This window comes from Vulpes vulpes, chromosome 5, assembly GCF_048418805.1.
Source record: "Vulpes vulpes isolate BD-2025 chromosome 5, VulVul3, whole genome shotgun sequence".
In the NCBI taxonomy this organism is placed as follows: domain Eukaryota; kingdom Metazoa; phylum Chordata; class Mammalia; order Carnivora; family Canidae; genus Vulpes; species Vulpes vulpes.
In genome coordinates this window covers 23,179,547-23,197,284 of record NC_132784.1, presented here as the reverse complement: position 1 = coordinate 23,197,284, position 17,738 = coordinate 23,179,547, and the positions used below count along the sequence as shown (strand labels likewise).

Genomic DNA, 17,738 nt, shown 5'->3' with positions numbered 1-17,738 from the left:
CAGATATCCTTAAAATTACAGATTGTTCATGTTATGAATTTATTCATCAATTCATTAAACATATTTGTGTTGAAAGCAGTGTTGTATACATTTGGGGAGGGAAGCTACAAAGATTAGCTAAGTTCCTACCCTCAAGAAGTATATGTGAGAGTAGTACTATGTCAACAAATAATTATCTAATTCATTAAGTACAAAGAAATTGACCAGATATAGTCCTGTTGTGTTAGGTAGATAAAGACAAACTTTCTAGCTGGGGTATATAGGAGAATTGATTAGATTTTTGTGGTTGAAAGGTGATATTGCCTATCAGCTGGACTATTTTTGTATGAGATTCACGTAAGTGGAGATGTGATAAGGTATGAGGTACAGATAATTCCCTATTGGTTAGAAAGGTCAGGACAAGTCTGGAAATCTGAAATCATCAGTATGACTGAAGTGTGAGGTAGGTAATTGGTTAAAAATAGTGAAAAATAAAATTGGAGGCATAGTTCTATTCAGATTATATAGAAAGCCAGGGTAAGGAATTTAGACATCACTTTCTGAGTGGTTGGAAGTTGTTGAATATCTTTGGGACAAACAAAGGTCATGATGCAGAGCTCTCCAGTCAGAAAACTAACTTGGTAGCAACTAAATCATTTGGTTGCATGAGGAAAAAGACTGGATGCTATTGCAATATTAAAGACAGAAATAGATTTGAAAGAGCATGAACCAGAGAATTGACAAGGACTAAATAGGTATTAATAGCTTACATTTGGCTGTGCTTTCCAATTTAGGAGTGCAACGTAGTCTCTAAACCATGTGATTAGGAGTCAATCAGAAATAAATTTTGAGCAGTGGAAAGAGCCAAAAACAAAAAACCAAAACCTTTGAGTAACATGTATTTTAGAGGAAATGAAAACATATTGTAGTTATTTTTGCCAATACCTAGCAACCCGGGGTAAAAATACAGAAAGTACTAAGTCTGGATTGGCAAAATACCTCTCAACCCTGCATTAAACTGCTTAAATACACATCATCTATTGTGATACTCACAGCAATCCTGTGTATTATCTGTAATCAGCCTCATTTTCTTGATAAGAATGGAGGTTGAAATTTAAGTGACTTGATTAAAGAAAAAAAATAGGCACCCAACCTAGAACATAAAGCCAAATCTTCTCATTATAAATGCAAGATTGTCTCACAGCAACCAATTACGTCCAGAGGGGGAAGGAGAGGAAGGAATAAATATCCTGGGTGAGGCAAATAAATAAGTATCAGACATGGCAGATTTAGCTTTACAGAGGTGTTGTATACTTTTTCTGAAAAAGAGGGATCTGGTGAGGATAACTGAAAATAAAAAGAAATTTCAAGTGTTGGGTTGAGAAATAAAGCTCACATTCAAGATTCACCAACTTACCAGTAAATTAATGATGACAGATAAATTGCAGAGGAGAGATTGTTGATTAGAGGAGAATTGAAATATGGAGAATATCTCCTCAGGGGGCTGTGACTAAGTGTTATTTAGAAATAGTAGGAGGGGGATCCCTGGGTGGCGCAGCGGTTTGGCGCCTGCCTTTGACCCAGGGCGCGATCCTGGAGACCCGGGATCGAATCCCACGTCGGGCTCCCGGTGCATGGAGCCTGCTTCTCCCTCTGCCTATGTCTCTGCTCTCTCTCTCTCTCTCTCTCTCTCTCTCTCTGTGTGACTATAATAAATAAAAAAAAAAAAAAAAAAAAAAAAAAAAAAGAAATAGTAGGAGGATTTTTGAGTAGAAAATAGGCTGTCAAGAGTGGAGGACCTAAGTGTGGGGCAGATCCTACCATGCCCAGACTACTGTTATGACCAACCTAGAACTGGGTTGACAAAGTCTCCATGTCTTATTTGGTCTTTTAAATTTTGAAATAATTAGCAAATTTCACAAATCTGGTGGTTTCACTTTCATATGAAAATCTAGCCTCATGGCATCTTTTAAAAATGATAAAAATGGAAGACATAATTCGAAAAGCTAAGCAACAGCTGCTCTGGTGCATGTGGATTGGAACCACTGCTTTGAAGCAGTGCCTGGGAGCTGGTTAGACTTGCAGAATGTTAGGCCCTCTCCTCGGTCCAACTGAATCAGTCTTCCTTTTAACAATCTCCGGGTGTCTTATAAATTTGAGTAACACTGGCCTAAAGAGCCCTACAGTTTCAGTATACTTACCAGTAACAAAACTTTGTGAAGTAAAGACAAAACCAAATTAAACTATTCAAGAGCCACAGATGGGGGACTAAGCTGGCCTACTTTATAGGTTAATGCATTAAAAAGACTTTCTAGTAAATATATTAAAAAGATTTTATGGAATCCATCATTTTAAATACTTGATTTTCATTTGTTTCTTTAATTAAAGCATACAATTGCATTCAAGCCTAAATTCTATCATTTTTAAAAAGATGCCTAATTAAATAATCAAGGAATAACAACCCAAATATTCATATTGGCTGTAATGAATCGAAACTTAATTAGATTTCAGTAATTTCTGTAGAATTCATGTTGGAGGAATATTAAAAGGATTTTGTTTCTTTGCTCGTATCTCAGTCAATTTCTGTTAATTATTTTGAAAGATGTTCAACTCGTGATTTTTTTTTTTAGGAAAGTTGAATTGTTTTATTTCATTTCAGGAACAAATTGGCACTTTAAAACACAAAATAGCCATTTGTTGACGGCCCACAAGTACTTTTTCCTAACTAGAAAGATGTGCTACCAACTGGAGAGGCTATTACTCTAATTTGAATTTTGGTCACCTTGGCCCGTAAGACGGCTTCCTGAGTCTGCTCCTAAGTGTTTACTAGAGAATCATTGAATGTTAGTGTAATTTCAATGCTAATTGTTGCTTCAGGTTTTCAAATGGCTCAGCAGTAAGACATTAATGATTATTCATGCCTTAAGAAGGGCTGATAAGGGAATGAGATTACAATCTTGTACAATTTTAGCTAACAAATTAAAGTGTAAATTAAATTTTCCCTGAAACAGAAAATAACTTACTTGGAAAGTCAAAAAGGATGAGAAACTTCATTCACTTTTAATTTTCTCTTTCCTGTTTTACAGATATTCAGAGTATCAGAGGGCTAGCAGTGGATTGGGTCTCACGTAATTTATATTGGGTTAGCTCCGAATTTGATGAAACACAAATTAATGTGGCACGACTAGATGGCTCTTTGAAAACCTCAATTATCCACGGAATCGATAAGCCACAGTGTCTTGCAGCTCACCCAGTCAGGGGGTAAAGTATGATTATTTTTTTGTAAGGTCTTTCAAAAATTTCACACATTTTGGCCCTGATTTTATATAAAAACTTTGTTTAATTCAGAGGGATTAACATATCAGCTATACAGTTAAAAAAAAAAAAAGAAAAAAGAAAAAGAAAAAAATGAATATGGAAATTGTAAAAGAGATCCCTGGTTAGAGATTTCTGTTATCTGCATAAAACCAGACTTTTATACATTTTTGTAAGATTTTGTTTATGTTTTTGAGGAATAACAGTTCAGAATAAAGAAGAATAGAAAAAGCAGATGAAAGGAAAAGTCACCAATTTCATTTCAAATACCAGTTACTAATAGCTTACTTACTGCGTGCTGATGTTATTGTCACTGTTAAGTAAATCAGATTCTCCCATCTTCTAGCTAATCATCATGTATCTGGGTAGAGAGCCTAGGTGGGATTAAAATACTTTCTCTCCAGTGTTTTCAAGGGGAACAGCTGAATAGATTTTGTTTTCTTCTTTGGTATCTGGTTTCTCTAAACCGAGAGGATTCGATCTTGATAAGTTACTTATGTGGAAATAATTTACTATAGTCATAGGTAAATATTTCAGTTGTATATGTAGGAGGAAAATGCAAGTGAGGTGATTGTCCTTTAATGACAGGAAAAAGCAAGAGGGGTGCTTTCTTCCCAGGCAGACATGCACATTACCATCCACAAATGGCTCAACAATTTGGCCCCTTCCTAAAAAAAGAATTAATCCTACACCAAGAATTTACTTTGACATTAACTTTATTCCTCAGCATATGTGTCTAGTTAACAAGTAGGTCTATATCTAATATTTTTAATCCATATCTCTTAAATTAAGGAAACTCTACTGGACAGATGGAAACACAATTAACATGGCAAACATGGATGGCAGTAATAGCAAGATTCTCTTTCAGAATCAAAAGGAACCAGTTGGTAAGTTGTTGGTTTGTTGTTGTTGTTTTCAATAATCACTGCAGTTTTTAATATGACAGATCTGTACTCCTACAATGTATATTTGATTTAGACACTGAAAGAAGATATTACAGATTAGTAATATACATTCAATCAGGAATTTATCAATCTCATTGAATCCACTGAGTCTGTGTTGGGTAAGGAGAAAACATTCTTTTTGTGGGTAAGAAGATAAGTTCTTTTGATATGAGGACTTTTATAATATCTTTAGTATGAAGTCACTTAAAACTTGATATAATTTATGAATCTCTTACTCTCAGTGGTGAATATCTGATACATTGCTACAGTGGGAATATAATGTACTATGGCTTCCCCTGATCATCATTGTTGTGTCATTATTAATAATTATAATGATTTAAATATTCAGTACTTAGTTTTCAGGAGTTCTATTCACTATGCAGTAGATTTATTTGGTTTGTTATTCTACCTTTGTTAACCATTATAAATCATTAGGTAACACTCCATGGTGCTGAAAGAAAGCTCTGATGTATATTCGTAAAACATCTTTTAAAATTTTAACTACAAAGATTCTTTTAGAAGGTAAAAATATATATATTTACACAGATATCTTTATATTATCTACATATATATTTTCAAATCCTAATTACTCTTTCTTCATATTTTCTTATATTTCCTTAAGAGGCAAGAATTATCGCATTGCCTGTTTGTAATCTCAAGTATCTTTAAAAAAAATCTAATAATGAACTTAGATTTTGATATCATACTAAATGCAAATGATGAAATATACAGAAGAAAAACATTATTTTGCTTTGAACTGAACATAGTATATTTTTAAATTCTGGGGATAAAATCAATTCACCATGAAGCTTTTTAACAATTGGTCTTAGTTTTAGCAATGTGGTAGTATCCTTAGTTGAGGTTGTTCATTTTTACTAGTTTTGATTCAGTAAAGGTGTAGTATCACCAAGATTTACAATAATAATTCTTTCCATGTAGTCTATAGAATAAACCTCTGATAGAAAATGATATTAACAGCCCTTTTCTTTGGACTGGCTGTTCTAAGATTTGATACACAATTGGAATTCAAGGTAGTGTTAGAAATTAAAAGCAAATTGAAATGCTAGTACTTCTGTGTTGAAAATGATAGGACAAAAGAAACAAGGGGCTTTACAAGATTAGGACCCATACCACAGACTTAATTTGGACTCAAGCAATTCAGTTGGTGCTTATCTAGAATTGTTGAGAATATTTAATATGGAAAAGTGAGTATGATGAAAATAGTATGAGCAAATAAAGTCCTTACACTGTAATGTGGTAGCCAGAGGTTACACCAAAGTGTTAATTTATGTGCTTGTTTCTATAATGAGAAAACCTTATCTTTAATACTAAATACCCATTCTCCTCAAAATAAATTAAAAAAATATCTAACAGCTTATATAAAGACCATTTATAAGAAAAAGAATGTTACTGTTTGTACTTTGTGGTTGACCCCTCAAGTGTTATGCACTAGGTGATATTTTTAATTATATATCCATGAGGATTCAATATTTAATAACAAATATTAGATGTCTATACCATTTCAGTTATTGTTATATTTGAAAATTGCTCTAAAATAAATTCAAAATGATACTTTTTAATTTTAATTTGTGGAAGATACACCATTTTAACCAAAGTAACCCAGAATCTCATTGGAAACTATGCCTTAAATCAGCATCATTGAATATGGCTTGCAAGTCATTCATTCACTCAATAAACAGATTTTTATTGAGTATCAGATTTTGTACTGGGCTTGTTGATAAAAATTTGACACTGCCCTTTTCCTTAAGGGACACAAGAACCTAAATCATTTTAGATTCCATTAAGTAAATTTTCCTCAGTGACCTTCAGCAAATTAGCGTTAGCTTGGGTAGTACTTGCTTTCCTCATCTGTAAAATCAAGACAAAATGTCTATTTTATAAAGTTCCCATGAGGATCAAATGAGGAAAATGTATTAAGGGAACATCTGGCCTTTAATAGTAGAATCTGTCAGGAGTAATAATACAATGTATATTGGGTCCAATAGACTGGAATATGAATGATTTGATTGTCTGCAGTATTGGAAGTATAAATGAGTTCAATGAAGAATAAACATACAATAGAATCCATAGAAATCCTTCAGAGGGAATATATGTACCAAGTGAGCATCTGAGATGAACAAATTTTTATGCAAATGTGAGGATTTAACTTCTATATTATTTTGCTACTAATGCTAAGAGGTAAACAAGTTTGAAGTAGCTGGATTCTACTCTCATATCTTTTCAGCATAGGTCCTCGAGCAAAAAGACAACTGGGCCCCCATCTTCCTCTTGTAGTTCTTTACAAATAGATGTTACTTACAAGTTCCTACTCTAACTTTCTACTTTAGCTAACTAATCATGTTAGCCAGGTGCTAAGACTGATGTTTTCTGCAATGCTGAATGAGAGACTGTGTTGTCCATACATAAATGTAACAAAGTACTTTTCCTTTTTATGTGTTTGGATATCTGGATGTTCTGTGGCAAATCCTCACCCCAAGGTATCCTACTGCACTCTGCCCACAGATATCTTTATTTTTGATGTCCATAGGAATCAAGTCAGCAGCTGAAGTAATCTCCTGCCTGTTTTCCCTTGCTTTCCTAAATGAGTGATATTTCTGTGTTGGTAGGTCATTAACACATCTGCTAACAGTCACCATCTTTAACTCCCCATTCCAAATTAAGTGAGTTCAATTGTTCAAGATGTAAAGCACAAGAGGAAGAATGAACTTCAGGAAGTTGGAAACTAAGGACAACTTAGTGATTTTCATATTGACATGAAACATTTCCTTTGTTGTGTGAGGACAATATGGTTGGGGAAAAAGTTTTAGTCCAAACAAATAGGGATTTGAATCTCTGCTTTGATGCTTGTTAACTGTGTGACTTTAAACATTCTTCTTTCCTTTTCAAAGGCTCGGTTTTATTATCCATAAGATAGAGATAATGGTGTCTACCTTGAAACTATGTTTAGATTTAAAGGTACATATGCAATATCTTATGTCCAGCAACTCTACACTTATATACTCTAAAGAATATATCATTGACACAAGTAACAAGGATATTCAATGCATCAATGAAAGAACCTAAATTTTCATCAAAAGAGGAATGAGTATAATAAATACAGCATGTTTACATGCTGAAATCCTGTATATAAATACAGCTATGTTTATGTGTATATATGTATACAAAAAGACATAAATAGATCTCAGAAACATTGAGTGAAAAAAGTAATTAGCAGAATGGTACCACTTAAGTAAGTTCAAAATGAAACATAAAACATTAATATGTATTGCTCCTGGATGAATATATTTATAAAATGATAGAAATTGGTAAGCTGGAAATATGCACACCAATTTTATGACAGCTGTTCACTTTGGGAAGGAGCAATAATGCTCTCCTTTCATCTTTATCAAAAGGGACTTTACTGTATTAGTAACATTTATTTCATATTTCATAAAAAGATTCAAATTAAATATAGTAAAATAATACTATTCAGTCTTAGTAGCAAATATATGAGTGTTTACTCATCTCTTCTCTGTGATAAAGCTGGCTCTTCAAAATATCCCTAAAACAACCTATTGCTTAGTCAAAGCTGAGTTTCTTATTTCCCACACTGAGGGAGAATATTAAGTCATCAATGTTTTAGCAGTGTCTCAGGGAAAAGCAACATTGAAATAGTAATTAAGATTTTGAAGTCTGGTATAGGACAGGTGTTTCAGTTGGACGCTTGGTTAGGATTATTGGGTAAAGATCATTATATAATTTTGGACTGGTAGATACAGAAAGATTTTGAGGGAAGGTGAGTCAAAGAGTATTGATGTATAAAGTGTCATTTGTTGCTTTTTTTCACTGGAAAGTAGATAGGTATCCAGGAAGTTCCTGAAATTTGCAGTAAAATTATCTTCAACTCTTAACTTACAGGACAAAGGTTTCTTAACATAGTGAATTATACCATTAAAGATAGTGGTTGTTAAAGCCACGGTAGTATAGATAATAAGATGTGTTTTGGATTTTCTCATTTATAAAATTAAGCCTTTGCATAATAGGTTCTTTTTGGCGTTTCTTTTTTACTCATTTAAAATATAGTAAAAACATCCTTTGTGAAGAATTGTGTACACTAATGTATTCTTCACTGCTGACTCTGAAAAATGATGTACAATAGGAGATGGGAGACAGTTGTGTATCTGTCAGGGTTTCATGAGTGAAACACAACCAGTAATGTATGTGGATAGATAGATGATAGATAGATAGATAGATAGATAGATAGATAGATAGATAGATAGATATAGTTATATAAATATAGATATACAAAAAGATTTATTACAAGGATTTGTTGGATGAGATTGTGAAGCTGGCAAATCTGAAATCCTTGAGCAGGATGGACTGTCATAGGCAGCAGCTTAAACTTAGACTTTGGTTACAATTTCCTCTTCCTTATAGAAATCTTAGTTCTAGTCTTAAAGCTTTTCACCTAAATGGATCAAACCCACCTAGACTTTGTACTATAATTCCCTTAACTTAAAGTCAACTGGCTGCAAAAGTAACCACATCTACAAAATACCTTCACAGCAAAGTCTAAAGTAGTGTTTAATTGAACAACTGGGAATGATAGCCTAGACAGATTGACACATTAAACTAGCATCACAAGTTTTAAACACAAACTTTCCTGTATTTTATCCACTGATCTGTATGCCCACAGATACAGCAATTGTGTATGTTGATCCAAACATAGATTTCTATAAATATTTACATAAAATCTAGTAAAAGCTCTATTAAGCAAAAATGGAAAGTAGACAAAATTTAGCTGACATTAATTAGCAATGCTTTCTTAATGGAGGCTAGGAAATGACTTCATTATACTGAATTTAGCATGTTTGGTATAGATTATTATAAAGTATGATACCATGTCCTTTTTAACCTAGAAGGAGAAAAAATTAAAAAAAAAAACTTCACAATGTTTCAGTAGACATATATAAATTAAAAAAAAGAAAAAGAAAGAAAAACATCTCTACAATAAGTTTTCTTAAATCCAATTTTATGTATTAAGTGGTTAATGTTAACATGTTATGCTATGCGCTGTGGATGATGCAAAGATGGCTTTTTATGAAATACTTGCTTTGTAGCAATGATGTAGGAAGGAGAAGGAGTCAGGAACATGTGGTAAGGGTTCTTGTGTTGGTGTATGTATGTGGCCTCTTGAAGAAAAGGGAAAAAAAGTGTGTTCCTACAGAGTGCCAATTACTGGGAAATAAGGCAAAAGGGGGAGATAATAGACCTTTCCTCATGGCATTTGCTGTCTAAAAGGAATTGCAGTATGCCTGAGTGTTATCCACTTCAGCCATATTTTCCTTTTATGCTTCTCTCAACTTGCCAGACTCTTTCCTCTAACAGTGTATTTTACAAGATATTCCTTTGCCCAGAAATTCCTCCCATCTCAAGTGTCTGTCTGTCTGCTGTCTGCCAGATTTCAACTCAAATATGATTTCTTCAAAGAAGCTTTCCTGACCTCTCTTGACAAGGCCGAAATCTCTTAAAAGACACCCTTAGCACCCCTTCACCTTTTAGCTCTTGTCATTATTTTAGATTTCTGCTTGTTGAAATTTGAATAACTTCTGTTTACCAACTAGAAAGGAAACTACAAAGTTAGTAACCATAGCTGTTTTATTTACCATTGTGTCCTAACTTGTAGCTCAATGCTGACATGGAAGTAGATCTTCAACAAATATTTGCTGAATGAAGTGACCACTGTTTCCTATCCAATAACAACAGGCTCTTCCATGATTGAATGGGTCCAAGATTTATTTATATATCATAGCTGACTAAGATTACTTTGTGAAAGTGTATATTAAGTGATCTGAGTAATGTCTATGTTGCATTCCCTTCAATTATCTGATGAGTAGGAATACTCATAATTTTCTCAAAGCATGGAGTATAAGAATTATGTCAACAAAACTGCCTATAAATAAAACACGGCTAGCTAGGGAGGAAACACTGGAGATACTTGGTTTCCAAATTTGCTATTCCACAAGCTTCTCTTGCTCTTTCTCCTCCCTCTCCTGTCTAATTCTGTGGCCATTTGGCTCTCCTTAGCACCTCAGAAATTTCTCATAAAATTAAAGAATAGGACAAAAATCTACTTACCAATAGGTCCTCTTAGTACTAGCTGTAAAAATAAAACTAAATTCTTTGTACAGTGATGCCTTCTTCATTCTGATCATATTATTGTAATTTTTGATCTATTCCAATAGGCTAAAGAGACTATTATCTGTAAATTAACTTTAAAAATATTATTCTGAATTGGCTTATAGCAGAAAAAGTCTTGTCTATATTCAGTCACTTCAGCTTCTTTATTTGGGTAAGATGGAGGCCAGGTAAGATGATGCAGGTTTCAAGAGTGTTACAGGCACTGATTAAAATAGATTAAAAATAATGTTGCACAATAACTGTTTTTTAATTAGTGTTTTCACTGTGTGCCTGAACCGTTTTCTTAAAATATATTCAATAACAACATAATGTTTACTGCTTTACACAAAATCTGAAGCATTTCAGATTATTTTCATTTTTAAACAATTATTATTTTTTCTATTGTTTACTTATTTTTTTCTCTCCTCTGGATAGTTTAGAGCCATGGTGCAAATAAGTGGGCAAATTTTTGTTTGTTTTATATGCAAATTTGAACTGCTATTTAGTGTAGCATTGTAGCTGACACCTAGAAGTGCAAGAGCCCCTGGCTCCTGGGGGGGCCCAAACAGACTGGATTTAGTCACTCACCAATGACAAAATCCAAAGGCAGAGAAAGGAGTGAGGGTGAAATAAATGTATTTCAGTGAGGCCAACAGCACTGGGAAGGCAGTGGACTCATGTCTCAAAGACTGCCCCCAGAATGCTGAAAATACTTCCAGGTTTAAAAAAAGCAAAATATGGGGCAAAGGTACATGGGTATGTACAGGTAGGCAGTGAAAGTCAAAAGGATCATCATCTTGGAGTCAATCTCAGGAGGAGCCTTGCTGGTTCAGAGAAGTCCTTATTGCTTAAGGGGGTAGTTTTGGTTCCCATCAGGGAATGCTTTGCCCTCATTATCTTCCACCTGTGCCAAAAGCCAAACTGGAAAGAAAATACCAACTAGAAAGTTTAAGGTCAAAGGGAGACATCCAAAGTCCTCTTTTAGCATCAAAGTTAAGTCTCATAAGGAAACATTTCATATAGAAGAATCTTTGAAATACTCCCAGGAATTGATGGCATTGTAATCCCACTTTATAAGATTCTCTTGGAACTATTCCCTAAGATGAATTCTAAAGTGGATTTTTTTAGTACTGTGAATGGACATATGAATGTGTGTAAAAAATACATACAAGCCTATTTTTCTTGGTGTACGTGATCGTCATACCCATGAAATAATATACATAGGGATATTTATTACTTTGTTATTTACTTATCGAACTGCACTGATATTTTGCACTGCAGGAAATTATTGTAATTATTTTTTCATGATGAGTCTGTCTGGGCAATCTCTGGCTTAAACTCCTACCTACTGCATTCTCTAAACCATTTCCATGAAGAAAATTGGGTGATTACAAAAGGAGGAGCTACTTTTCAGTTGCTTTTCTCCTCAGGCATATTGATTATCAGATTATAAATTTTTTTTCCCAGAATGAAAGGAGAAAACACAATATTCTACTTGGTGAGGCTGGAAGGTATCAACTCAAAACAATCATTATCTATCACCCTTTATGGAACTTGTATTCTCCTCATGAAGCCACACCTTTGTGTTTGCTTGTACTTAGCCTAGGCTGAGTGATACAGTAGAATCATCATCACTTTGGCAACAAAAATAACATAATTATACTGACTACTTTTTAAGCACTTAAAACATGTCAAGCGATTGTGAAATGCTTTGCATTAAGCAGATCACACTCATCATTTCTGGAAGGGTCTCTTATCCTTCTTTTGCAGATACAGAAAGTGAGGCTTGTTGAAAGAAGTTAGTTGCCTGTGATGGATAGTAGAGGGGGATTCAAATCCAAGTTTATCTGCTTCCAAAGCCATATTAAATCTTAACCATTATGCTATGCTCAGAGAGGCTGATCTCATATAGTAATTACCTGACCTCAAGCTAAGATCAGGGAATAAAACTGGTACTCTTTCAAGCATGGAAAGTAAGGGGAAAAAAATTCATAACTTCAGTACTCCTGAAAAATGTGGGCCCAATTAGGACACAGCAGTCAGCTTTTCTAAGCAGCCAGGGAACACAAGAAGCAATTTCACCTCTGTGCCAATTGTGCCTCGCTATTAATTATTTCTGAATCTTTAAATTCTACTTTTGAACTGCAGTGTCACTGATATACTAGGCTTTCTAATTTTTGAAATTGTTTTTATGTTGTAATTCACTGGATTTCCCTTGCTTGTTTGTTGTTAAATCCATATGTGTGACATACTTGAAATAGAAGTGCATCATAATCTTATCAAACACCCAAGTTGGCATTTTAGGGCTGTGTATCACTGAAGACCAAGTAATTGGAGCCTTCAGGCAGTTTGGGCTGAATAAGTTTGTTTCTGTTAAATACAAATCAACATTCCTGTTATCCATTGTTGAACTAAATATTCTCAATTAAGATTTATTTCTCAGTCTAGGATAACTAAGTGCTTAGAGCAGTTTGCATAACAGAGGATTTTAATTTACTACTTAAAGCCATTTCCATGTTTAAAATGTTTACATATTATGAATTTATCCCTTAAGCCTCATAGAAAGCAACTTGGCTTGTCAATCAGCATTATCCTTCATGGCTTATTCTTAAGAATCTACTGTACTATATACTTTCTTGATATTCTCCCTTCATTTTCAATGTAATCCCAACCAAAAGTCATTTGTTTACCCAACCTTCAAATACACCTTTTTGAAACCTACCAAAAATTTTTAAAAATTATTATTTAATCATTCCAACCCGTTGTTGAATAATGTGAATTTTGAAATCTACTCTTGGATAACATTCATAAGCACTTCTTAATCACATCAAAAGAATACAAGGGAACTCACTTTTTAAAAATAAGGTTAAAACAAACTTTTGTATGTATTTTCCTACTTGCTATATGTAGCTATATTCTTTAAATACACTAATCTACTCGACATAGTCACTTATGTATGAAACATAATCAATGTATAAGGTCATGAACCTCAAAAGAAATGTTAAGAAGAGTTTACAAAAAAGGCCAGAGGAATTAACAAACGGATACTAAAATTACACATTAATATACATTACTCTGATCATTTGTTTACTGATTCTTTAAAATGTCATGAAGCTTAAAAAAAAAAAGAAAAACGTTATTAAAAAAAGGTTACAAAGTGTATAGTAGGTGCCAGACCCTGAAAATAAAACCTGGGATACATTATCAAGAAAGGCATAGTCGAGTGAAGAAAAACGACAGAAATAATTAGAAATCATTTGATGCAATGTCATTCACGAGTACTATTTCTAGATGCCATAAGGTAATATAAGTAGACTCTAAAAATAGAGGAGACAACTGATTTTGTGTGAGCAAGAAAAATAGAGAAAAGTGTAGGACCCAAACTGGTAATATTTGAAATTTCAGTTGGATCTTGAAGGAAAAATATGTTTTTGTTTTTAAGACAGGGACAGAAGAGAAGGGGCTTACCTTATTCTTAGTAGAAAGGAAAACTAAGCATGAAAAGCAAAAACATGTGATATGTTTTATTTTTATTTTATTTTTTAAAAGATTTTATTTATTTATTCATGAGAGACAGAGAGAGAGAGGCAGAGACATAGGCAGAGGGAGAAGAAGGCTTCACTCAGGGAGCCCAACGTGGGACTCGATCCCAGGTCCCCAGGATCATGTCCTGGGCTGAAGGCGGTGCTAAACCACTGAGCCACCTGGGCTGCCCCTATGATACATTTTAAAAACTCTGAATTTTCTTTTGTGTCTAGAGAAAAAATCTAACACAAGGGAATGTTTAGGATGATATTGACAGGAATTGTAATTTTAAAATATTCAAATGACCCAATCCAGTGCTTATAAAAATATTTTGTCTTATGTTACCTATCAGGCTATAAACTATAGTTTTGGGGAATTATAAAACTATAGGCATTAAACCTTTTAAAATGATCTTTTAGAACAGAACACTCCTCAAGAAAAGCCTGACACCAGGTCTGATCTTGCTTCTACTTTTGCATGTGTTATTTTACAAGCACATAATTTTTGCCAATCGTCAAGAGCTTGAAATATAGGATAAATTGTCTGAGATAAAATGATTAATGTTAGGGAGGATGGGGGAGATGCTGAGTCTTAGCTCTATGAGATAAGCAACAAAGAACTAATTAGTTCTGCAACTCTATTTGTTGTCAGTGACTTCCTAATGCAGAGTGAATGGAGAGGGAAGATTTCAAGAAAGAAATTTAGATCTGGTTGAGATAATAGTATAGACACTTGCAGTGAAGGTAAAAACAACAACAACAACAAAAAAAAAAACCCTTTTTTTCTTACTTTTCTCTGGCAAGGGACCTGGAAATTAGATTGACAAATGACAAACTACCCAGAGAAAAACAGTTTATTAACAAGACTGACACACATGTGTGCAGGGAAACTCAGTGATCTCAGTAACCCAAAGGAGTGGTTAGAAATTGAGCTCATCTCAACAAAGAACAGCAAATTTGTAGAAAGATGACAAAGCAAAGGAAAAGGGTTCTAGACTTGCAAGGGAGGAAACTCTGAGAAGGCAAATATCTGAGGGAAACTATTGGAAGATAAAGGTTGATTTATTATGTAGATTCCTCTCGGTACCTGGGTTCCTAAGAGTCTAGACTGGTCTCTACTAATTAAGAGGCTAGGACTGCTTTTAGCAAAAAAGTAGGGCAAAGAACTTCTATTTTTTGTGTGCTATTTCTCCCTTGTCTTCAAATCAAAATAATTCTTAAGTCAAAGTGGCATATTTTGGAGTGGCATATTCTGATCCCTTACATACTCAACTTGTTCTTGAATAATATGCTTTTTTTTTAATTAAAATTTTTATTGAGATAATCTTAGATTCACATGAACTTATAAAAAATGAGACAGAGTAGTTCCATGTATACTTTATCTAATTTTCTCCCACTGGAACATTATGTAAAATGACATCAAAATATTACAATCTGGAGACTGACCTTCATGCAATCCATTAATATTATTTAGATTTCATGTTTTACTAGTTTTGTGTCTTTAATTTTAAGATCTAAATTTATCAGATGCATAGGTGCCTATATCCAATACCACCGTCAAGATACTGAATAAAATGAATGACGTTCTATGGATAGTGGAAAAACAAAGGAATAAAATAATAGGACAAGATCCTGAATAATTCTAACACCACGGTGGTCCTTCACACTGCTCTTTTATGACCAGATCTCCTGTCTCCTGCCTGCCACCTCCTCTCCCCTTCCTCCCTACACCATCTGTCTTCCATTTCTAACATTTTGTGTTTTTAAAATGTTATACAAATGCAACTATACAGTTTGTAACCTTATGGATGGCTGTTTTCCACTCGGCTTATATCCTCAGAGAGTCATTGAAATTGAATATATCAATACTTTTCTTCTTTTTATTGCTGAGCCATGTTACTTAAGCATTCTCAGATTGAAGGAGATGAGATGATTCTAATTTTTGACTACTACAAATAAAGCTGCTATAAACATTCATGTACAAGTTTTTGTGTGAACATAAATTCTTATTTCTCTGGAATAAATTCCCAGGAGTGTAGTTGCTGGGTCCTATGGGAATAGTATGCTTAGTTTTATAAGAAACTGCCCAGCTGTTTTCCAGAGGGCCTGTACTAATTTTTATTCCCACTAGCAATGTATTAGTGATCCAGTGTTTCTCTGCATGCTTGTCAGCATTTAGTGTTGTCACAGTTTTAATTTTAGGCATTCTTACAGGTATATAGTGATGTCATTGTCATTTTAACTTGCATTTTTTTTTCGATATTTAACATCAGTTTTCATGTGCTTAATTATCATTTGTATATCTTCTTCTCTGAGATATCTGTTCATTTCTCTTGCCCAGTTTTGTAATTGGATTTCTTTTAATTGTTGAGTTTTGAGTGTAATTTTGTTGATACTAGTCTTTTGTTCATTTGTTGTGTGTTTTTAGTAGCCACTTCCTACAATTATCCTAATCCCAGAAGCAGAAGGAGTTGTGCTCTATTGTCTAATAAGCAGATTGCAAATATTTTCTCCCAGATTGAAGCATGTCTTTTCTGGGGCTTCACAGAATAAAAGGTTCTCATTTTGATGTACCTGCATAATTGAGAGAGACTGAAATTACTAACGGAGTGCGCAATCTGAATATACCTCACATTAAGTTATCTCCAAACTATCAGTTGTGGGGATTACCAAAGAGATGGTTGTAAATTTTAGAATAGGATTTTAGTTTGAAAAGGAAATACAAAAACTTGTAGTACTAAAAAATAGCGAGCATTTATTGAGTGCATTCTATGTGCTAGACACTATTATATTATTATTAGCAATTTCAGGATGGTGAAGTGAGGATGTAGCAAGGTGAAGGCTGACTAGCCTTTTGTAGATGAGCCCGGAGATGAATAGACAAGCTAACTAAATATAAGACGGTACCTTATATTTATATTTACCTCAGAGAGAAGCAGGAATGAAGCACTAAGAGTTCTCAGGTTTCTTCAGCATATTTATTCCTGCACTTACAAAATCAAAGCAATCTTATTTTTTGAGATAGCCTGATAGTGAAAAGGCAGTTAGCCCCTTCTTTGCCATGGAACAACCATGCTCCTTTGGAGCCAAAAATTCAATGTTTCAGAAATAGTTTTACCTCCCCAAAAAATCATGCCTCTTCTGGTGAACTCTGAAAATATCTCCATTTTGGAGTCTCCAGAATATTACAATTCTTCTACAGGTATAGTAGGGGATGCAATTTTATGATATTTCTTCACTTACTGTGTATTTTCAATAGTCAGTTTTTACAACTGTCACAATCATAGATGCAGAAGGAATTGTGTTCTATTGTCTGAAGATAATGCTATAAGGAGAATATTTAGAAGATTTCAATATTATTTTTCATACATGTGTAGAGGCTTTAGTGTTAATTATCTGTGTTTTAATATCCATAGTATGTCTTCTTCCCCACCTATATCTTTAGCATTCTTCTGCCTCCAAAGAGATCTCCTTTTGATACATTTTCCAGCAATATTTAAAAAGCCTCATTAAACTTATTACATGTTCAAATTGAAGGTTTATAAAAATATGCAGTTTTTAAAAGGAATTTCTTACTGTTTTTATTCTAAAATCACCTGAAGAGTTTGTGGGGTTTTTTTTTGTTGTTGTTGTTGTTGTTTGTTTGTTTTTTTAAATACTGATTCCTGGGACTGACTCAAACCAATTAAATTAGGCTTTCTGGGAATGAGGCCCAGGAAACAGTATTTTTAATAGTTTTCCAGATAATTGTAATGCATAGCCAAGGATAAAAATTTGAAATGAAATTTGGTGTCAG

General features: G+C 33.8%; 1 protein-coding gene across 1 annotated transcript in view; it reads left to right on the top strand.

The window, feature by feature from the left end:
- LRP1B (LDL receptor related protein 1B) overlaps positions 1–17,738 on the top strand; it is a 1,812,620-nt gene that overhangs the window by 1,263,209 nt on the left and 531,673 nt on the right. Inside the window, exons 30-31 of the mRNA XM_072757648.1 lie at positions 3,066–3,240; positions 4,087–4,181. Of these exons, the coding sequence (XP_072613749.1) occupies positions 3,066–3,240; positions 4,087–4,181 (270 nt within the window). The remainder of the gene's footprint in view (positions 1–3,065; positions 3,241–4,086; positions 4,182–17,738) is intronic.